This window comes from Rhipicephalus microplus, chromosome 8 (assembly GCF_043290135.1).
Source record: "Rhipicephalus microplus isolate Deutch F79 chromosome 8, USDA_Rmic, whole genome shotgun sequence".
NCBI classification, from domain to species: domain Eukaryota; kingdom Metazoa; phylum Arthropoda; class Arachnida; order Ixodida; family Ixodidae; genus Rhipicephalus; species Rhipicephalus microplus.
The window spans coordinates 28,013,682-28,037,409 of record NC_134707.1 but is presented as its reverse complement, the minus strand read 5'-3'; the positions used below and the strand labels follow the sequence as shown (position 1 = coordinate 28,037,409).

At 45.9% G+C, this 23,728-nt stretch overlaps 2 protein-coding genes across 6 annotated transcripts in view; one reads left to right on the top strand and one right to left on the bottom strand.

Annotated features, from left to right (window-relative positions):
* The window catches only part of LOC119164318 (alpha-(1,3)-fucosyltransferase 7-like), a 60,201-nt gene extending 57,864 nt beyond the window's left edge, over nucleotides 1–2,337 (top strand). For all 5 annotated transcript variants that reach the window (XM_037416485.2, XM_075871385.1, XM_075871384.1 and 2 more), the window contains exon 3: nucleotides 590–2,337. In XM_037416485.2, the coding sequence (XP_037272382.2) occupies nucleotides 616–1,815 (1,200 nt within the window). In that variant the 5' untranslated portion in view covers nucleotides 590–615 and the 3' untranslated portion in view covers nucleotides 1,816–2,337. The remainder of the gene's footprint in view (nucleotides 1–589) is intronic.
* Nucleotides 2,338–11,587: 9,250 nt separating this feature from the next.
* Nucleotides 11,588–18,035, bottom strand: LOC119164314 (transmembrane protein 45B). Its single transcript, XM_037416483.2, has 2 exons — nucleotides 17,460–18,035; nucleotides 11,588–13,029 (listed from the first exon to the last, which is right to left on the bottom strand). The coding sequence occupies exon 2, from the start codon at nucleotides 12,850–12,852 to the stop codon at nucleotides 12,076–12,078; it is 777 nt and encodes a 258-aa protein (XP_037272380.2). The 5' UTR covers nucleotides 12,853–13,029; nucleotides 17,460–18,035; the 3' UTR covers nucleotides 11,588–12,075.
* Nucleotides 18,036–23,728: the final 5,693 nt, after the last annotated feature.

The following is a 23,728-nucleotide window of genomic DNA, read 5'->3' as shown; positions in this document are numbered from 1 at the left end:
ACCAACTAGCCTTCGTTGTAACTTTACCTTAACTTCGTTGTTAGTTGTGGAAAGGCTCTGAACATTTCATTACATTCAGCAAGAGTTTAAATTACCCATGTAAACCAGTGCTAAAACTGTTTCGTTATTGCGCACCACTTAGTAGACCAAGACAGAACTGCGCACATACCTCCTCTTCTCGTCCTACTCATCGAAGCGGTGATCAATAACGTATAGCAAGTAATAACCAGGTCAAGCAAGTACCCTTCTAAGTGCTAGTAGCAGGCCAGTCTTCTCCTCTCACTGCCTAGAATATTTTACGGGGAGGGCCCACTTGCTGGCTACCTTAAAATTTTTAGAAAGACATTTATTTTCACTTCATATTTTCGGGGAAACACCCTCTTCCATAAAAACTCCGAGGAGGAGGGAGTAGAGGGCCATGTCCCTAGGACACACCGGCTCCTGGCTACGGGATTGGCTGGTATTATCTGCCTTAAGAAGTACCTGAACTATTAGTTCGTTCTTACCTGACCTGGTGTCGCCATTATTAAATCGTAGCATCTTGACCATATTTCCTTTCCCCTTTCCCTTGTCTTTCTCACTTCCTCAGCTGCTGGGAGAAAGCCGCCTGGTGCCATGCGGGTGATCATGCTGCGGCAAAGGAACCTAAAGTACTTTTTCTATATAGTGGCCGCCATCTTCTCCCTCAGTCTTCTTCTCCTCTCCCTGCTGAAAGCTGCCAGCACCGAAGACGGTAATGCACTCGCACCTGCGTTGCTACAGTTCGGCGACACTGCCTACACCCTGCTGCCGTCCTCGACGTCCAGGACGTACAGGATCCTCATCTGGGACGTCGGCAAGCGCATGTCGAGGCGGTTCCTTCGCTCCTTTGGCAACACAGAGAAGGATCCGTTCGCGTCGTGCAGCGTGCGAAACTGCGTACTGGACACGTCGAATGGCCGGATAGACGAGGCGGACGCCGTCATGTTTCACCTACATCTCACCAAAGGACCCCACACGCTTCCGAACAAGAGGAGACGGCCGGGCCAGTTCTGGATCTTCTTCACAGACGAGTCCCCGCTGCACACGTTTCTGCTGACCAGGCAGTATAACATGAGCCACTACAACGGCCTGTTCAACCTGAGCATGACGTACCGTAGCGACTCCGACGTGCCCGTGCCTTATGGTCGCACGGTCCGACTGCCAGAAGACAACAAGGACATGCTTCGCGACTACGCGTCCTCCAAGACCGACCTGGTCGCCATCCTGGGCAGCAACTGTGGCGGGGCCAACTTGCGGTGGCCATACGTCCGGGAGCTGGCCAAGCACATCAAGGTAGACGTGTATGGCGGCTGTGGAACTAAGGTGTGTCCGGGTCATTTCACGCGTGACTGCGACGTCACCGAGAAGTACAAGTTTTACCTGGCATTCGAGAACAGCAACTGTCGCGAGTACATCACCGAGAAGCTGTGGTGGAACGCCTACCACAAGGAGGTCGTACCGGTCGTCATGGGCGCGAGCCGGGAGGAGTACGCTAGCCTGGCACCGCCTCACTCGTTCATCCACGTCGAGGACTTCAGTGGTCCGGAGGAACTCGCCAGGTACCTGGTGTACCTCAATGGCAACGCGAGTGCTTACAATGAGTACTTCGCGTGGAAGAGGAAATACGTGGTGAAGAACGAACATGGGTACTTCGGCTCACCGTCACTACACCTGTGTCGTATGTGCGAAGCTGTGAACAGTCTTCAAGGTGCCACCAAGGTTTACAAAGACCTCGAGAGTTTCTGGAATCCTAAGAGAGACTGTCGGCCTCCCGTGTGGGTGCCTACTTACTAAAACAGTGTGATACGATATAGTATTAATACGTTAGGTTACGTTTTTTTAGTATTTTTGAAAGCCCGTGCGGGACTCACATCTTGAAAAGAAAGGCTTTCGCGTTGGCGAATGTATAGTCAAGCGACAAAGGGCCTTTACGTGATTACTGCGCGTTCGCTGAAGACGTTCTGCCTTCACAAAGACAGTTATGTGTGGGCTGTTTCTAAGTAAGCTTTGAACGAATCATCTTCTCTAGCCGTTCGTGGTTTCTTACTTGAAACTTAGCTGTTCCTGTTTACTGACGAGTCTAGTCACCTTTTGATTATTGCCTACATGGTCACATACATAAAGAACTTGTTGCTGCTTTGACATGTTCATCGTGTGTCACCTGTAATTGTTTGTGTATGGCTGTGCACTGCGTGGTCAAGGCACGTAAAGCGCTAGCTCGATTAATTATGATGTTGAAGAAAATGTGACCTCTGTTTCATGTATGTTCATGCCTAAAAGATGGGCATAAAAATAATAAATTAATTTCATACATTTTGTGTGACTCGTACTTGTCCCAATCTTCCCAACCATATGTTTCTAGAGTGCTGTAAACCTTCCGACGCTTGCTTGCTTGCTAACTAGATTGCTCGCTTGCTTGACCCTTTATATGTGGCTGGTACTCAGTACGAGGATTGGTTACTTAAACAGGTGGTCAGTAAAAGGCAAACATTTAAAATTTAGCTGCAGGAAAGCGATAGAATCGGTCGTCGAAAGAATTGTATAAGCCTCGAATTATAATATGCAATAAAATAGTGAGAAGAAATAGAAAAAAATGAATTTCATTGGGAATAAGTTAATAAAGATTCCTTCTTGTGTTTCCAAGATGGCAATGCAGATGTTGCTGTTACTGGGGCCCAGAGGAGAATCCACGAGGGAACTAATATCTCAAGAATTAATGACAATTCATCATAGAACGAAAATTTTTAAATGCTCGTTTCACTAGCTAGGCAAATGACGGCACGCAAGTTCAGAGTGATCGATGTTGTCAGCTTTTTGACAGTAAAAACACAATGTCAAGTCCTGTCAGGAGCAGTCTCGGCAGCTGACATAACTTGAGTCAACCTTCTTTTTTAATTACTGCAATGTTTCACATATACTTCAACCACACATGTTGTCAGATCTGAAGGGCTAGCACAGCCACCAGCTTGCCTCTGTTCAGTTTTTTTTTTTTTGCTTAATTGTTTAGTGAAATTTTCTTAAAATTGTAACGGGGTCGTGACGTGGCTGAAGGCAAGCGACTGAATCGTCAGATCAAACTGTTTATCTGGGCGAACCTGTGCCCGGTAAACGGAAAGTCGGGTTAATTAGCACACTTGCATTGATAGCAGCGAATGCAGTGTCGGATGTCGATCAACTGACAAGCGGCGAAGCGTGACGGCATTATCGCCAGCGTTATCGCTAGCTGCGACGTAGATTAGAGAATAATTTGAAATGCTCCCGAAGTGGGCGTTATCTCTACTGCAGTCCTGAAGCTTAATTCTCGAACACTCTAGGCGCGGTTTGCGCTGAGAATCACGTGGCAGCGTGATGGGGTGATAAGAAACCTTGAGGAAGGAACGTGACGATATGGGAACGACCAAATCACACAACGACAACACAACAGGAATGAACTTTCATTTCAGGTACGAACATAAAACAATCACCCGAGCTCTTAATCCTCTTTGTGTTCCTGCAAACAGCACTCCTGTACAAAGTCTCTGCAATCCTTTTCTTCCAGCTGGCTCCAACAGCACGTAATAACATAACAGCGCACAACTTAATTGCTCAACAATCTACTCTTATGAAAGGTCTAACGACCTGAGTGCATATCTTTCCGGCGACAGCAGCGGTAATGGCGGTAAGCTTGGGATAATGAGACATTGGTAGCATGCATCGGGACAATGGAAACATTGCTGTTCTAAATGATGGTGCTAATTGAAGAAAAAGGTGACATCTGGGTAATGTTTACAGTAGTGGGCACACGTGAAATACTGTACATTAGTTATTCCCGCTGCAGCAAATAAAATCTTTTGTTTCGCGCTACATGTTTCTTGGAGAACTCTGTATTATTGTTGTTTTTGTTTATGTGTTTACTTCGACCTGCTTCGACCTTTATTTAACGCCGATGTGAACGGATCCTTTTTTTGTAGTAAACAACTGCGTAAAATGGCTACGCTTGTAGCAAGCTACGACCACCGACTATTATGGGTAACTTGGCGTGATTTTTGAGATCGCTTCCCATTTAGAACGTTCTTTGGCCTTTTGAGATCGGCGTAAATGAATCTGCAATAAAAAAGTTTGTTATTTGGTGCTTGGTTAGAGTTTATTTACTTTTACTTTCACTAAACAAGGTAGCAATATCGCTGCGTGTGAGGATACAGGCGAAAATTGTTAGTTTTTTTTTTCTTTTAACTTCTTTAATACATCCATTCTTCACTAAGTGACGCCGCAGTCACAGCTGGAGCTCGTAAACGCTATCCCACTATACTAAACGTGGTGTCTGCAAAGAACTTTAACGTCCGTGTGGTACTTACGCTCGGTAACGCTAACGCTAAACTAAAATAGAGTTATAGCTCAGCGGGCTTAGCGGAGTAGGGGGGGGGGGTCAAAATGTGCATGCGCAAGGCACTAAATGACTCGCAGCGTTTGCCATTCGCACACTCTTCCTCGAAATTAACGTTACCAGGTTTACGTAGTTATAACCTAGCATAGGTAAAACGCGGTGGCGGTTTTTTTACGCCAGCTTCGAAGTTAATTTAGCATTATATGGGCATATTCACTTTCGTAGCAAACGAATCCCGAAATTGTCTTCGCTTGCCTTCAAGCAGCTTTGATGACGCAGTATTACGGACAACTTGGCGTAGTGTTTGGGATCGCTTTTCATTGCGAACACCTTAGGCCTAAGCAGAGTGACGTTGTAAACGAATCTACAACAAATATTTTTCTTTTTGTGTGAGGTTCATATTTATTTACTGTTATTTTTGCCAAACGAAGTATCAATACTGCTGCGTACGGGAATACAGGCAAACGTTCTCAGATTTGTCCCGTTTTATTAGTGCATTCAGCCTCCGCTAGGTGCCACCAATGTCACAGTTGGGGCAAGTATATGCCGCCCCGCTAAGCTAACATACGCTGTCCACAACGTAAGTTAGCGGCATGGTCACGCTATTCCCTTAACCCCCGATGTCGCGCTAACCTCTAAGTGCGTCTTGGCTGTTCTTATGCGACACATTGCCAGCCAACCGAACTAACGTTCATTGCAATCCAAGGGGCTGCTGTCTAAACGACTTGTTGCGTACGGTCGCGCTATCGTGTCAGGCGGCGTGAAGTATCCCCGAATGAGTCGGATTTAAGGGGCCCCTAAAGAAAATATTCAAGTACAAATAACCAGTGCGCTGTTCTTTCCTGGCGTTTTCATTGTTTCTGGCGTCCTTCGGCTCCCGGGCTGCTTAACGGAGGTAAGAAAAAGAACATGCAGCCGGCCCTGGCCAGCCGACCCGTTTCAAAGTCAGGAGCGCCGACTGAATACGTCACCTTTTGCGTCCAGATCACGCAAGCAATGAGACATGCCGAGAATACAGGGTATGAGCGCCCCGGTGGCTTTTAGACAAAGCGTGTTTGCTCGGCGCAGGCCGGCCGGCTCACGTATAGGCGGTTCAAAAACGGAATGCAACCGAGAGTACTGAAACCTACAACACGATCTGACGTTTTTCACCACGTGCTTGGCCGATACGGTGGGCTTCAATCGTGTCACGTATAGCTCCCTCTTTTTATTATTCCTCCATGACTCCAATCTGTACCTTTTCCCCTCTCTCTGTGCTCAGGACTCCAGATTGGTCTTTAACGTATACGGGACTATTTTACCTAATGCATGCGGGCGCTGCCATCTTGGGTGGGTAAGCCGATGTTTTTTTTTTGGATCTTGTATAATGCAAATTGAATTATTAGCACTTATAAGGTCGTGAAACATCGTATGGGTCAATTCAACCGTTGTGAAGCGTACGCGTCTAACCGTAACACTGTTCGCTTAGTCGTTGGAGATGAGAAACACAAAGGGTAACAGTCAAATATGGCGGCACTGTAACCCATTCCTTGAAATAGTCCGCACCCTGTTCCGCCACGCAGGCGCACAACAGCTATCGCTGGTCTCACGCGAATATCGTGTGCGGTGGACTGATTTTGTTTCGCTTTGTGCGTTTTGTACATGCGCAAGCTCAAGTAACAGTGTGTAGCCGACAAGCGCGAAGTCGTGATAGGCCCAACACTTAGTAGTGATGTCATCGTCGCGTTTTGTGCTCAAAGAAGTAAGTGGCGAGGAGAAGCTAGCGGCTGGAACAGGTGCGGTGGTGTGAGAAGGAAACCAGTCTCTCGTTTTTTATCCAGGAATGGTTTAGGGTCCCATTAATTCTTGTTTTTGACGTGGTACAGCGACCGTTCTTCGCCTCGCTTCCGAGGAAACTCGGCTCGTAAGACATATTCGAAGTCGGGGACGACGCAAGCTGCTTCCCTGTGTCGATTACGAGTGCCGGATGGCGGCCGACGTGCCGTGTCAAGAGAATCGTCAGGATGGGAACCCAACATGGCGTCCGGAGACAACGCAGACACGCCCACTTTGTGCGCCTCAAGTAAGCAACATCTTGTCTCACTTAGAAAACGACAAGCAGAGAGATCAGAGTACATACCGACAAATGTTGATCACCTTTGCCTTGTCCTGTTTTTATTTTATGGGCGTTTACCGACTAGCCCGAATAATTACTCTGTCGTAGGCGTGTGCATGAAGGGGGCAATGGGGGCGATCGACCCATTCTTTCCCATCCCCGCCTATAATCAGCCGATGGGGGGCGAGGGCAAATGCATGCGGCAGAGTTTGCTCTTCCCCTCCTGGGGTAATTTAGGGATGCATTGTACCCAGAGACCCCGACAGCGATTTCTGTGATCCAGTCTGTATGCAGGCTGTATGCCAACTCAACCAATTTGTCTCGTTTCGATAATGTCCATTGCAGCGGAGCTGGCTTGCTGATGTTCGGCGACGAGACATTAAAATAAAAAATATAATTCATACATGTCAGTCCTTACGTGGGAGACACCCGCTACGCGCTAAGCGCGTCTTGCAGGACAAAAATAAACTCTTTTTTCATTACATTCCACTCATACACGTAGAGAGATACTGTTTTGTGGAGAGTGCTAACACTGCATACAGAAAAAACAATTGTGCCCCATTTGCGATGTCTCAGAGTTGTTTCCGCATTTTTTTAAGAGGGCCCCCTCCCCTTCTTGGTAGACTTCAGGCTCGAAAATTTAGGGGTTTAGTGGCACCCTGGAAAAGCCGTTGCGGTTCCCCATCGCCACGAAGTTTGAGAACACCTGTTTTACGGCACTGCCGTAAATAACCGTGCACAGCTTGCTAAACCCGCCATGAGCACTCTTATGAAAGGTCTGACGACCTGACTGTTATGAAAGGTCTAACAGTCTGACTGTATGTGTTTTCCGCATCATCAGCTCTAGTAGCGACCATTTTGTGGCACCGTAGTGAGACACGAGTAGCATGCATACGCCGAAACGTTGCTTTTGTGCAAATGACGTGGCTGATTGTTGAAAGAGATAAGATAAATGATGTCGTGATCATGGATCGTGCCATGATAGACTCCTCTATTTTTTTCTTTGTTTATTCTGGAAAGGTGCAGGTGTTACCCGTTGGAGCCTGCGCCGAAGTGTGGCAATCGTATGTTACCACAGCGCATGTGTGGTAGTGTCCTGTGGCGGAGCGTTTTTTTTTTTCAGTTATTTTTTTGTCACGTTTGGCGATTGTCGCACTTTGCACATTCGTTTGTACAAAAAATTTTTAGCTGGTAGGTTGCCAGCCTGCCCAACTTAGCACGTAGGGCCTACTGATATTGCTCTAGTGGCTCCAGTATGGAAACACTTGTTCTGCCTGGCCGCACATTCGCATCAGGCGGCATCAAAACATGTCCAAATGAGCTGCACCCTAGGGTCCCGAAACAACCTCTCGCCCTGCCATGGTGGTCTAGTGGCTAAAGTGCCCAGCTGCTGACCCGCAGGTCGAGGGATCGAATCATAGCTCCGGCGGCTGCATTTCTGATGGAGGCGGAAATGTAGTAGGCCCGTGTACTCAGATTTGGGTGCCCGTTGAAAAACACGTTGAGAAGCGCGTTCGCGGGACGTCAATAAATAATGAGCTGTGCAACGGCCTAGGTTTCGAGATACCAGAGCCGTGTGTCCTATCTCGCTTTGCCACGCAGTCGCAACCCACCCTGCCTTGCCTTACATGAAGTTTGATTGATGCTAGCGTCGCATGGCTTTGGTTTCTGTTGCCGACGTGTTTCCCCTGCATGCCGCCGTTCTATGCAAGCATACCGAGGTATTACTTCGGCAACAGTGCCCAGCATCAGATTTATTGATATGTGGGGTTTAACGTCCCAAAACCACCATGTGATTATGAGAGACGCCGTAGTGGAGGGCTCCGGAAATTTCGACCACCTGGGGTTCTTTAACGTGCACCCAAATCTGAGCACACGGGCCTACAACATTTCCGCCTCCATCGGAAATGCAGCCGCAGCAGCCGGGATTCGAACCCACGACCTGCGGGTCAGTAGCCGAGTACCTTAGCCACTAGACCACCGCGGCGGGGCGTGCCCAGCATCAGTCAAAATATTCCGGGTCATGCTTCGGGGCGCTAATGTTAAGGTTGCTGACGACTTTGTATAAGCAGCTGCATATTTGGTTGAAGCGGTGACTGATTTATTGGTTATAGCATAGCGCCTTCGAAATGGGTGGCCTTTTAACGCACGTAGTGGTTGCGAGATTACCGTTGACGTGGTGAAATGCCTGGTTGTGGATTAACGCTTCTTACACGCCGTATAAAATATCGAGTTTCGAGCACTATCGTGGCTCTCGAGTAGAAGACTTGAGTGCCGCGCATAATGCCCGTCCGTGCTTCTTTATCGAACGCCAAATTTTAGTTACTTGCAAACATTGGAATTTTTCGGTCTCGGTAAAAGCCGCAACTCCGACACCGGAATTTCTGTAGGACGGGGTTTTTAACGGTCTCGTGTCATTTGGTGAAACCCGCTTTTAACGCGCTGCTTCTACGTTACAAGGATATGAATGACCTTTTTTTTCTGTGTATTGTTTGTTTATTGTCACTAAGCCTCCCTTTTCATTTTGTAAAGCCATTTATTTGGTTAAATTATCATTTATGTATGGTAATGCTCATAATTAGCCAAAAATATTTCACAGTTTTTGTCTTCCGCGATATTGATCAAATCGTTACTATTGGATTCAGCAATATCATTCGGACGGACAATAGATAGATGAATCAAACGGTGTTCCCATGGGAACGTTCAGTGTGTCCGCTTGTTTCATTATTACTCGACTTGTTGGTTTTCTCTCTTTATATGCAGCTAAAAATTGTTATATAAAATCATAGCATTAATTAAAGGAACGAGAATTCAGAGGTAAAATTATCCTCAAATCCACAAATACATTACTTGAGAGAGCGACCAACGTCCACTACCAAGTCGTAGCCATACACACACGCGCAATGGGAAGCAAATGAAACCCTTCAAAACTCTGCCTCACAAACTTAAGCTTTCCCTTCATGTCTACTCTGTTACGCTGTTCTAACCAGTTTTTTTTTTCTAGTGAAATATGCTGTCTTTAACTCCAACGTCGCAGTGACTCCTGTCGCCTAAACTCCTCCCACCATCTCCAGCGCATGCCTCTCGGCCCGAAAATAATAATAATAATAATAATAATAATAATAATAATAATAATAATAATAATAATAATAACTATAAGACATGGGTCATAAACAGTTACATGCCACCCAGATAAGGCAAAAGGAAACAGACGTAACTGTTTACAGACTAAGCCTACATCCCGACAGATTATATCCTAGATGTGCCGTTACTCCGCTCTATGGGGAATCATTTTCGTGGGCTTGACCACAAATAGTTTGAGCGGGACATGATAGAGATGGTATTTTGATGAGTGTGATTGGGCGGACACAGAAAGCAGATAGCGTCGGCAATGATAGCCGGTGATGGTGATGGTTTTCAGTATGAGCTTGCGGCCAGTTGTGCAATACGTGAATGAGAGAGTGGAAGTGAGCGAAAAGCGCAGGAAAACGTAACAAAAGCTCCAATTGCTGAAAAATATACCCGCCCGTACCAGCCAATATGGTGGAGTTTGGGTTCGACAAAGAAAGGCTCATGGTGTAATAAGAAACAGCCTAATGAGAAACGTATTTCGCAAGAAAGTGAAAATTGTTATGTACTGTTGCTTTGGTACTTCCAATAATTTGACGTTCGGCTAATTCGAACACTTTTCAGGTACCGTGAAATACAAATTGTTGAGCTTTTAGTGTATGTTTTTAATAAATATCATTGGATGTAATGACTCAATCGAAAGGTAATAACTTTTATGTGCTGCCATCAGGTCTCCTTTCGTTAGTACACATGCATATTCCCAGCGGGGCCCTGGCCGCCTAGCATTTATGGCATTCTAACGCCAAAGTCAAAGATAATTAGTTTGCTTTGCGGCTTGCACCCCTTTCTTTCAATGCTAGCTATTGACTCTATGCTACTACATGTCTTCGTCAGAGTTCTATACATTAAGCATTGGTTACCGAAAAATGTTTTGTGGTTATTGCATAACATTGGCTCTAGTGCTAAGCAATATGGGGGTGGAGAACAATCAAATGACTATGCTATGAACATACCACTAGCGGTCAAGGCGTTTGCAACATCGGCTGTGTAATGAATAACTTCTTCTGCCGACGTTAGACGGAGACGACCCTGTTTATTGCCAATACTTCAGGCTAACTGCTACCCAAAAAAAATTCCGCCATATCCACAAAGTGAATGATGATGAGTGGGCAAAGCTCCGGAGGTAAACCTGGTAAACCATGAATCCTCTGTACATTTTGCCCACTCGATTTTATTACATCGCTCCCCCTAGCGTACGTCGCCGCACTGAATCGAACGATTGCCTTCAACCAATGACACGCGCCATATGTAACATCATTCCTATTTTATAAGATCTCACGTCTTTCATCAACTACAAGTACCGCTTTCTAGTTTATAACATCTTGCAACTTTTCATCATCAGCTACAAGTACCACCATCTAGTAAACACTACAAGAACTAAACGAGAGGTGGCTACATACAGGAGACGGTACCGCCATCTAGTGAACACTGCAAGAACTAAACTAGAGGTGGCTACATACAGGGGACGGTACCGCCATCTAGTGACCACTGCAAGAACTAAACTAGAGGTGGCTACATACAGGCTACAGGGGACGCACAGCCCACGCCCTAAGGAGCCTCGCCCCTAAAAATGCGCGTGTCCTTCATGTAAGATCGGTTTCCGCTTTGTCGAGAGTCTGCCGCGCTTCAAACTAAACAGCTCTGTCTGATTTTGCAACATCCTTTCAGGCGGGCATTTTTTGTTCAAGACAGTACCGCCAATGGTCTCGTCAACGTTATCGCAATAATGGGTCAATCGCATAACAGACGAAATGCTTTGACGCAAGAGAGTTGGCGTTCCATCTTTTCGTACGCATTGTCTGCTGGATGGCATACGAGCCTATTTTTGACTGTAGGGCTATTATGTTGGTTAAAATATCATTTCGGCCTGTTCAATCCTATTGTTAGGCTTTTAAAATTACAAAAGATTACCTCGAGCGATGTAGATGGATTTTCACAAGATTAAGCAGCGTAATTAAGACAGACCATGGACGTTTGAATATTGTGTTAAGAGAGAGAGAGAGAACTTTATTTGCGCATAACGCGGAGCATTCCGACTATTGTGTTCTTACTAAAATTTCTGAGGTCTCCGTGTGTTTCAATAATACCCAGCTGGTTTGGCTTTTTTGTCCTGTGTAAGCATCAATGACAGGCAATTTGGAAAAAATCATGGCGCTAATTAGAGCGTCGACAATTTCAACAGAACGTAACACAAGTGGATGAATACTTTACTTCACAGAGCAACTTCCACTACGAACTCACAGCAGCACAAACACAAACAGAATGAAACAAATTAAGTGTTCAAAAGTTGTGGTTCATAAACTGTTCTATCACTTTAGGTCTCATGTCACATTTCTCTTGTTAGATTGTCATGACGTAAGATTTTCGTAAGGAAGTATGCTGCCCTTAACTCCTATGACACATCGGATTCCTTCTTCTAAGCTCCTCCCATCATATTTGTTCTTTCTATCAGCTCGTTCAAAACAGCTCACGAGTAGAATGCATCGTCATCACTATAGTCACTGAGTGCCGAGTGAATGAGCAGCCCACCGTCTCCAGCGCATGCCTCTTGGCCCGACAGTTTCAGCTCTGATCCGGACACCAGCTTGTACCCCGAGTCACCGGCTTCCTGCGTCACCGCTGAAGCATCATCGCTGCACCGGCCGCACATCCGGTACGCAGCGCAGGCTACGAATCCCAGTGCACCAATATACAGCAGCAAAGCCATCATGTGCCACGTGAACACGCTGGCCGCGAGCATCATGTCCATGTGGCTGTGGACGTCCCAGACCGGATGTGCCGGGAGAGGGCTGTACAGGATGAAACCGACCTGCCAGAACCACGTCGCCTGCAAGAGGCAAAAGTAGGCCCGACCTAGGGACGCGAAAACGCTCCGTGGTCGGCACATCTCGGCTATGATACAGGCCACCTCGGCCGCCACGGTGTAGACCAGAAGCGTGTGGACAAGTACGTCCAGGTGGGGCCTACCGTGCAGGTGGAAGTGGAACAGAAAGCCCTCTACAATGACGGCCAGCAGGAGCGTGACGTAGTCTGTGTGAGGCGGGAATGGAAAGCCGCAGTTTGTCATGACGTCCACGAGTCCGCTGAGCAGGTAGAAGAGGTACATGGAGACGTGCTGGGCGTTGCCCATCTCGGTGAAGTGACCGTGCTTAAATGCCGTCGCCACCTCGCCCGTGACGCCGATGGAACAGGTAACGATTTTGGCGATGCCTTCGAAGCAGATGCGCCGGGTAGCGCACGGCATTTTGTACCAGGCTCGGCACGTGTACCGCCACTTGTGTTCCCGGCTGCGGACGTAGTTGCGCCAGGCGCCATAGGCCCACCACGTTCCCAGGATGAAGAGGAAAGTGCCGGGCAGGGTGTGTCCAGCAAAGGACCCCAAGGTTTGGGCAGTCTGTGGCTCTTCTACAATTCACTTGTTCTGCAATGAGTGATGTAATAAGTTTGACCGTTGAGCTAAAGCTAAAAGCGTCTCGTATTCTCCGCGGGAAATATATAGACAAAGCTTGAATGAAAGAAGCAGGGGGGATGTACCGTGCTCAGAAATATTAACCGGGTCGTCCTGCTACCCAAGTGTCATGGCGATCATTGCGTTTGACCAATACGAATAAAAAAACATACATAAAACATACAATATAGGGATTTATATGTGTGGGAGCTCCAAGCATAAATAATAATTACAATAATAATAATATTATTACTCTCTATTTGGCATGTGTCAAAAATAGTTACATGCCACCGAGATCAGTCAAAAGGAAACAGACGTAACTGTTTCCTGACTAGGCCTACATCCCGACAGATTAGGCTTTAGATGTGCCGTTACTCCGCTCCACGGGGACTTACTTTCGTGGGCTTGGCCACGAATGGTTTGAGTGGGACATGATAAAGATGGTAATCCGATGAGTGTGATTGGGCGGACACAGAAAGCAGATAGCGTCAGCAACGATGGGCGGTGATGGCGATAGCTTATTTCAGTATAAGCTTGTGGCCGGGTGTGCAATACGTAAAGGAGAGAGTGAAAGAGAGCGAGGAGCGCAGGAAAACGTAGTAACAAAAGTTCCAATTGCTGAAAAATATACCCGAAAGTAACAACCAATATTTGGAAGTTTGGTCTGGGCAAAGGAAGGCTCACAGTGTAATAAGACACAGCCTGATAAGAAACTGGCGTAGTGGTTAGAGCATCCGCCTCGCATGCAAGAGGTCCGTGGTTCAAATCCCGGTGCCGCGCAGTTCCCAACCGGATTAAAAAAAAAATCCAAAAAATCCGCGTGTTGATGGAACTGCATTAAGAGGCCTGGGGTGCGGCCTCACCGGCAAAACACCGCCGAGAACGCACTCCCTCACCAGAGAAGGATTGGCCACCCTGGTGCAGTATCTGGCCACTACCTCCCACATGCTTACGTCAAATAACTCACGGCCCTCAGTCCCCAGCAGCTGCGAAGCAACTGACCACGGCGGCGGTCAGATCTGCAACGCAGCAGAGGGTGCTAAGAATCTCTGGATCCGGACAGGCCGCCATTGGAATCTGAACTTGGCAACGTTTAACGCTAGAACCTTATCTAGTGAGGGAAGTCTAGCTGTACTATTTGAGGAGCTAGAGGGTGTTAAATGGGATATAATAGGGCTCAGTGAGGTTAGGAGGACAGATGAGGCCTTTACGGTGCTACAGAATGGGCACGTCCTTTGCTACAGGGGCTTGGCAGACAGAAGAGAACTGGGAGTGGGGTTCCTAATTCACAGAAACATAGCTGGCAACATAGAGGAATACTATAGCATTAATGAAAGGGTGGTAGGTATCGTAATTAAACTGAATAAAAAATACAAGATGAAGGTAGTACAGGCTTACGCGCCTACATCCAGCCATGATGACGCTTCAGTTGAAAGCTTCTATGAAGACGTGGAATCGGCAATGAGTAAGGTAAAAACACAGTATACTATAGTGATGGGCGACTTTAATGCAAAGGTAGGGAAGAAGCAGGCTGGAGACCAGGCAGTAGGAGATTATGGCATCGGTACAAGAAACGCCAGAGGAGAGCTACTAGTAGAATTCGCAGAACGCAATAATTTACGGATTTTGAATACCTTCTACCGAAAACGAGAAAACCGCAAGTGGACATGGAGGAGCCCTAATGGCGAAAATAGGAACGAAATAGACTTTATAATGAGTGCACACCCTGGAATTGTGCAGGATGTGGAAGTGATTGGCAAGGTACGATGCAGTGACCATAGAATGGTACGGTCTCGAATTCGCCTAGACTTGAAGAAGGAACGACAGAAACTGATACGCAAGAAGCCAATCAATCAGCTAGCACTGAGAGGGAAAGTACAGGAATTCAGACTGTCGCTGCAGAACAGGTACTCGGCTCTTAGTGAGGAAACCAACCTTAGCGTAGATACAATGAATGATAATCTGACGAGTATCATTACGGAGTGTGCAGTGGAAGTTGGAGGCAGGGTAGTTAGACAGGACACTGGCAAGCTTTCCCAGGAAACGAAGAACCTAATTAAGAAGCGTCAAATCATGAAAGTGTCAAGTACAACAGACAAAATAGAACTGGCAGAGCTTTCGAAGTTAATTAATCGACGTAAGGTATGCGATGTAAGAAGGTATAACATGGAGAGAATTGAACACGCTCTGAAAAACGGAGGAAGTGTCAAAGCATTGAAGAGGAAACTTGGGATAGGCAAAAGTCGGATGTATGCACTAAGGGACAAAGAAGGCAAAATAACTACCAATATGGATAGGATAGTTAAAATAGCGGAGGAGTTTTACAGAGATCTGTACAGTAGCCGAGACAACCACGACCTTATTACCATAAGAACTAGCAGTAACCCAGATTACACCCCACCAGTAATGATAGAAGAAGTCAGAAAAGCTTTGGAGAGCATGCAAAGGGGCAAAGCTGCTGGTGAGGATCAGGTAACATCAGATCTGCTGAAAGATGGAGGACAGATTGTGTTAGAAAAACTAGCCACCCTGTTTACGAGGTGTCTCCTGACGGGAAGAGTACCAGAGTCTTGGAAGAACGCTAACATCATCTTAATACATAAGAAAGGAGATGACAAGGACTTGAAGAATTACAGGCCGATCAGCTTGCTCTCTGTAGTATACAAGCTATTTACAAAGGTAATTGCTAACAGAGTAAAGAGAATATTAGAATTCAATCAACCAAAGGAACAAGCAGGATTTCGAACAGGCTACTCAACAATTGACCACATTCATACTATCAATCAGGTAATAGAGAAATGCTCAGAGTATAACCAACCACTATACATAGCCTTCATAGATTACGAGAAGGCGTTTGATTCAGTAGAAATATCAGCCGTCATGCAAACACTGCGGAATCAGGGCGTAGATGAAGTATACATAAATATTCTGGAAGAAATCTACAGGGGATCAACTGCTACCATAGTGCTTCATAAAGAAAGCAACAAAATACCAATCAAGAAGGGTGTAAGGCAGGGGGACACAATTTCCCCAATGCTATTTACCGCCTGCTTACATGAGGTTTTCAGAAGCCTAGAATGGGAACAGTTAGGGATAAGAGTCAATGGAGAATACCTTAGTAACCTGCGCTTCGCCGATGACATTGCATTGCTGAGTAACTCGGGGGACGAATTGCAACTCATGATTACGGAGTTAGACAAGGAGAGCAGAAAGGTGGGTCTTAAAATTAATCTGCAGAAAACGAAAGTAATGTACAACAACCTCGGCAAAGAGCAGCGCTTCGAAATAGGTAATAGTGCACTTGAAGTTGTAAAAGACTATATCTACTTAGGGCAGGTAATAACCGCAGAGCCGAACCACGAGATTGAAGTAACTAGAAGAATAAGAATGGGGTGGAGCACATTCGGCAAGCACTCGCAAATTATGACAGGTAGATTGCCACTAACCCTCAAGAGGAAGGTATATAACAGCTGTATCTTGCCGGTACTTAGCTACGGAGCAGAAACCTGGAGACTTACAAAGAGGGTTCAGCTTAAATTGAGGACGACGCAGCGAGCAATGGAAAGAAAAATGGTAGGTGTAACCTTAAGAGACAAGAAGAGAGCAGAGTGGATTAGGGAACAAACGGGGGTTAAGGATATCATAGCTGAAATCAAGAAGAAGAAATGGACATGGGCAGGGCATGTAGCGCGTAGACAGGATAACCGCTGGTCATTAAGGGTAACTGACTGGATTCCCAGAGAAGGGAAGCGGGTTAGGGGGAGACAGAAGGTTAGGTGGGCAGATGAGATTAAGAAGTTTGCGGGTATAAATTGGCAGCAGCAAGCACAGGACCGGGTTAACTGGCGAAACATGGGAGAGGCCTTTGTCCTGCAGTGGACGTAGTCAGGCTGATGATGATGATGATGATGATAAGAAACTTACTTCGCAAGAAAGTGAAACTTTTATTTATTGTTGCCTTGGTACTTCCAATAATTCGACGTTCGGCTAATTTGAACACATTTCCGGTCCCATGAAATATAAATAAATGAGCTTTAGTGTAAGTTTATAATAAATATCAGTGGGTGTAATGACTCAATCGAAAGGCAATAACTTTCAAGTGCTGCCATCAGGTCTCCTTAGGTAAGTACACCTGCACATTGCCAGGGGAAGGGGCCTGGCCGCTCAGCATCTATGGCGTGCTAATGACAAAATTGAAGGTAATTAGTTTGGTTTGAGGCTTGCATCGCTTTCTTTCAATGCTGGCCCATTGACTCCTTCCTACTACATGTCTTTGTCAAAGTTTTAATGACCATTGGTCACAGAAACAATTTTTTGTAGTAATTGCATAATATGGGTTGTAGTGCTAAGCAGTATGAAGATGGAGAATAATGAACTGACTATGCTATGAACATATTACTTACGGTTAAGGCGTTTGCAGCATCGGCTGTGTAATGAATAACTGCTTGTTCCGACATTACCCGAAGACGACCCCGCTTATTGCCAATACTGCAGGCTAACTGCTATCCCGCAGAAATGAGGATGTCCTTCATGCACAATCGGTTTCCACTTTGTCGAGAGTCTGCCATGCTTCAAACTAAACTGCTCCGCCCGATTTTGCAACATCCTTCCAGGCGGGCCAAGATAAATCGCACACGTCGAGGATGCAGCCTGAGCGGTGATAATGCCGCCACAACACTAATCTACAAGCTCGCTGGTGTCGTTTCCGCATTCGAGTTCCCGGGTGCTGGTGATGACGAATCTTTTGTTGCAGTGCAAGAGCAATCGTGAGTCGCGATGCGAAAACACGACAAATTTCACCAAAAAAAGTCTCCACTGTACATATGTCTCACTTGTCTAGTCATAGAACTTGCTATTTATGTGTAGCCCTACTAAGACGATGGCGTGCAGTACACTACCATTCATAAATACTCAACTATATTGACGTTTCTGGATGCCAGTCAAGTCAGCCGCTTCCCCATGAAAGCACAAAAAAAGGAGATGCATGCTCCAGCAACCTCCCTCAATTCTAGCTCCACAACAAAAGTTTGTGATCGCTTCAGTTGTAGCGATTACAGGGTGAAGCAGTCGCTACAACAAGAGAATGGCGTGCATAGCCTTCCTGCAGATTTAGAGAAATTCATTTTGCGTGTCTGAAAATCAAATACCCTAATGCAAAACAACGGGAATAAATTCGAAAGTACGGCGTACTTGTCGCAATGCCCGCACCACGCTTTCTGTGTGGTCCTGCCTACACTACACATTTGACCTAATGAACTCATATTCTTGGCCAGTGCGAAAAATGGGCAGTGATGAAAGTGTTGCTCCAATGGCTCCAAACTGCTCTAAAAGGGAAATGCTTCTATATGCTGCTCCAAAATGCAATATTTGCTAGTAACTGCTCCAAACCAGCTCCGAAAGGATGTTGGCAAACTAAAAAGAATGAAGTTGAACCATGGAACCATCCTGTGAGCCTAAGTGAAACCAAAAGGAAGCTGTACACACTATCATCCTAGCATGCTACTCAGTGATGTAAATCCAGAAAAAATCACAAGGGGTGACATATATTAGGCCATGGTGGCCAATTCGTATTTTTACTATGGGTTGTATTTCTATTTATGTAAGCATTGAATCATGATTTCAAATAGTACTTTAAAAAATGAGCACGGGGTCCGAGATCGGGTGCTTGCATTGTTCTATTCAGTATCTTTTCTTTTTACCTTTCTGCAATTTCTTTAGTTCAAACAGCTGAAGGGCATTTAAAACAGGTACACAGTACCAGATAAAAAGCTTTTTAAAAAGCTGATTTTGCTATACTGAACTGTACAGTCAATTATATCACATGCTAAAGCTAAATCTCAAAGGGGGTACTTGCGATCACTGTCCTCTCCTTCTGAGCATAAGAAAAGTCCGTACCTCTTTGACCCCCCTCCACCATTATTTACGCCAATGATACTACAATACGGTGTGTGTAATAATAGATATGAATATTTATTAGATGCTTAAGTCATGTTTTATACTGCAGGAGTTATACGGAACATGCATCTGAGTCGAAAACACCAATGACAACAGAGCGCTATAGCATTTTGTTTCTGCTCCGAGGGCACATAAGCCTGCTCCAAAGCACCATTCTTTCTGCTCCAGAATCTGCTCCAAAAAGCGAAATGCCGCGTCCATCACTGAATGTGTTAATAACAAATTTAATTTCTACATAGCAAATCAGGGTGTACTGCTGCAGTGAAGAGGTTGACAAGCAATTCAGGATAGCTGGTTCGTTGGTCGGAACATGCAGCATCTAGCCACTTCTGAAGCGAACTTCAAGAAAGCTCTTAGAGCACCTAAGAACTTGGTATAACAGCCCCGCCTCACGGCAAGCGAAGCAGTCCGCTGACCTTAACTCTGCTGGGGGTTCCCGGCGGATGCACCAGAGTACCAGTACCTTCAGGATCTGGGACAATTGAGGAAATATACAAGAGCAACAAGACAGACGTACCGAATACCATCTACCAGTGAGTCTCAAGTCACAGTAATTAGAAATAATGTTCTCGCCCATTCGCTTTGAAGATACTGAGTATAGAGTACATAACTTGGTCAAGGCCAAAGCCGGAAATCACGAAAAAATTCGTAATGTCTTCATTCATAAGCTTAGGTTGCCACGGACCCCTCGAATTCGCCAACTTAGCAAGCAGTGGCCACCAGTGGCAACCCTGGTTGCCCAACAGGCAGCCTGTCTGGGTCTGGGTCGAGTGGCGCAGGTAGAAAATCACCGCCATGTGGCCACTAATGACGATGACACGCGCGGCCTCGATAAGTGTCGACCTACTCACCTAGCATAATAGCCTCTTCCCGATCCCCGCTGGCGGTGATGGTGTCGTCAACATGACGCTTCATTCCCTTGATGTTGTGGATGCCTTTCTACATTTCACAAAGGTGGTGGTGTCTGTCCTGGGTTCCAGAACGCGTCCCATTGTTCCCGATGGCGTCAAGACACGACATTAGGTATACCACGATGTCCTTTACAGAGCGCTGACTCAAGACTAGCAGTGTGCTAGGCAGGGAGCAATTGTTGAACATAATAGGGTCATCCACCATCCATCGAAAGGTGGTGTCGGTTGCTGTTGTACTTCCGCTGACGTGATCTATGTTATTCTTAAAGGGAAAAGAAGAGAAAAGTGAGCCCCGTAACTGTCTGCTTCCGAGTGCGGCACCTCAACAGTAGCTCACAAGGAATGGTGGTAAGGAGGGAATAAAAGGATAGGATTAAAAGGTATTTAGAGAGAGAGGAAGTAGAGGGCGAGGTGCAGGGACAGCGAGTGACGGAAGTAAAGAGGAGATTGGAAAGATGGGCGCGGTCGCAGGAGTCCGAGGACGGGGCACCACTCAGCGAGGGCTCGTGTCGGCGACAGGAGATGGCGTAGGGGGAGCCCAGTCCACTAGAGCTGCGCTGTCGTCGGAGATCGCTGGGGCACAACCGGTCAGCACGAAATCCAAAGAGTGAGTCCTATTTTCCCAGTGGTGATTTCCCACTGGGTATACCATCTGATGACGACTCATATCTATTTTGGATGCCATGTATTTGGTCGAAAGCTGTTAGCTACGTTGTACTCGCATTTGATAAGCAGGTGTTAAATGTTTCGGTTGTGTGGTGGGCTCGTGACGCTGCATATTGCTGGAATCGATGACGCTTCCTAAGACCGCCGATTGGTATAACTGGAAGCGGAGTCGCACAATGACATGCTCGTGCCGATTAACCTTTCTGACTACAATAAATGAATGAATGAGCATATTTAAATTTTCAAGGTCGTAAAGAAGAACGAAGCGGAGCTTAAGGCCATTAGGCCTGACATTGCTTCGCTACGTGAAATGTTCAAAACGTCCAGCAAGCAGTGCTACGTCAAATAATAATTCTCAATATGTATGGGGCAGCAAAGAATACCAGAACGCAAGGCGACTACTTAGATTCATCTTGTGGGGCTTTAATGAACCGTAGGAATAAAGTGAGGATCAAATCCGCATGTACCAGAGCGGGAGTGCTTGAACAGTGACTTTTTTTTTAATAACCATGATGTGAACACTTCACAAGAGTTATTTCAGTGTGTTCAATAAATATTTACCCGTATCGCAACATTCTACCGAATAAGAAAACTTATTAATAACAAATTTCGCCTCTTAGAAATGATGCATTGTGCCTTGAAAAAAGCTGTGTTGTATTTATGTAGATCCCACAAGGCCAGTATTGCCTTTAAAGTTTTCTGAAAAAGAAAAACCACCAATCAGGAGTAGGTAATCACAGAAACACTTCTGGTCTCGTCAAACGTGAGCATCTACTATTGTTAGTCATAAGATGCTGAAGTGACTTTCGCCATGTTTTATTTACACGCAAAGCTTGGTTTCCGTTTGGAGCTACGTTCGTTATTTAACTCACCAGTGCGTCATTTAAAATTACTTTGTGTCGATACATTATCTTGATATTGGTACAACAGTGAGAACTTCAGCAGCCAAGGCGTCAAAGAATAAACTTATTTTCGCAAGCATGCAATGAACAAAGAGAGTAACGCTCACACTAAAGCTACATCACCAAGCAATACCAACTGATTACTAACCGTAATGATTAAATCTCGTCCTCAGCATGATATCCCATAGTTATTTCATCTGATTGTTTTTTCAGCCCTCATAATGCCATGTTTTGTCAACTATTCTTTTCAATTGACAACACACAAAGCAGTAACATCAAGAGGTGCTCAACTAATGACTCGAAGGTCGCAGGATCGAATCCCTGCCACAGCGGCCACATTTCGATGGAGGCAAAATGTTCGAGGCCCATGCACCTATATTTAGGTCCATATTAAAGAACGCCGCACGCCGAAATTTCCTAAACCGCCAACTAAAGCGTTCCTCATAATCGTCTTGGTTTCGCTACATGAATTTTTAACAAGTCTGATCGAGCGCCTTATAATGAGTGTGCCTCTAAATCACCCATATGTTTTCACAATTTTTATGGTGTGGCGCCTCGTGCGGTTGTACGCTTTTGCCACGCAATATTAAACCTGTTAACGAGGCTATTTATTTATTTAGCAGTGAGGCTGTTCTTGGTTGCGCTTTCGTGTCCGGGGACGGTCGCGCATCGTATGTCGCAGTGTACGCACACGAATTTCTGAATACCACTACAGGTATGTGCCCCTCGTTCCTCCGGTCCCTACTACTACTGCTCCCCACTATGCCCACTGCTGCTTCCGCTGCTCCTTCAACTTCAGTTACTAATTCATGGCACTTCATTTTCACACTATTCCCACTTCATTCCACTTCATTAGACCAATTTCATTCAACCCCACTGCACACCACTAGTTCGTCCGTTTTATCGGAGTTGGCCAAGCACAGCTAGTTAAATTTTTGAACACAAAAACATTTTATCCCGTCGCCAAACAAGAATTTAGTGACGCATTCTCATTACGGAAAAGACATCAAAAAAAGGCGAATGATTAATTCTATCAGCCGGAGTAAAAACTATGACCAGCTCGTTCACGATAAACGCAGCCGAGAACGCTATCGATTACAATACAGTCCCATAATGTGGACCCCTGTGCAAACGCACCTTTTGCCCACGTGTTTCTTTCACAGTGATGTTGGCCGGAGGTGAAATTACCTTTGGTCACCGTGATTAGCTCCTGCAACACGTCGTTGATACGCGTCCGTCCGATTCGGCACGTTTCCGACAGTAGAGTAACATATTATCAGAGCCTTAACACACATAGAAGTGACGACCTTAGCCCAAGCGTTGACCTGGCTCATATAGTATTCATCCTCACTAAAAATGGCTCCGCAGCTGCCTCTCCTGGCGGTAACATGGCGTTCCATGCTTGCGCTCACGCCTAGAATATACCGGGTGGGCTGCAGGGGAGACAAACACGTTTCCCTCTAGTCCTGCCATCAGGCCGCGAAATGCTGACCTTATATAGCTCAAGCTCTGCGTCCAATCAGCGACAGTGTTCTGGCTGACAAACATTTCCATTTGATTACGCTTTCACCGTTAACTACTACAGCTACGACAATGTCTTGTTTAATTATCCGTGATGGACGTTAGTCACCGGGATTGCCTCAGATTTGGGTGCACGTTAAGAACCCCAGGTGGTCGAAATTTCCGGAGCCCTCCACTACGGCGCCTCTCAATCATATGGCGATTTCGGGACGTTAAACCCCACATATCAATCAATCAAGTCGTCGGGATTGACATTTACCACCAAGCGTCAATGTGGTGTATTTACGTCAAACGGTGCTACAGCTGCGAAACAGAAATAGACATTGTGCGAGCTGTTTTATCTCTTTCATGCACGCAACTTCAGTTTTGGCAAAAACAGACTTTTATTGAAAAATGCTGAACTCTTTTGCAGAGAATGACTTTCTCACAATAACGAAAAAATGGCAGTTTAGTTTAAATGTTATGAAGTTGTCACCTGTGGTGACAACCTTGCAGGGAGGGTCTACTGGTGACTTTCGGTGAAAGGTCACAAAAGAATGATCCTTTCTCCGCAGGAGCAAAGTGGCAATGTGTATGCAAATTTACCTCAATCTTTAGAGCGCTTGTATATACTTTGCAAAACAGCTCCATTAAAACGATACAAAGTAATATATCATCACCCCTTTAAGGGCTTTCATGCAGGCTGATCACCCCAGGGGGTCAAATTGTGCGACGCGG

What these genes read in the sequence shown, in the direction of transcription:
- LOC119164314 (XM_037416483.2), bottom strand. Translation starts at nt 12,852, where the DNA reads ATGCCGTGCGCTACCCGGCGCATCTGCTTCGAAGGCATCGCCAAAATC.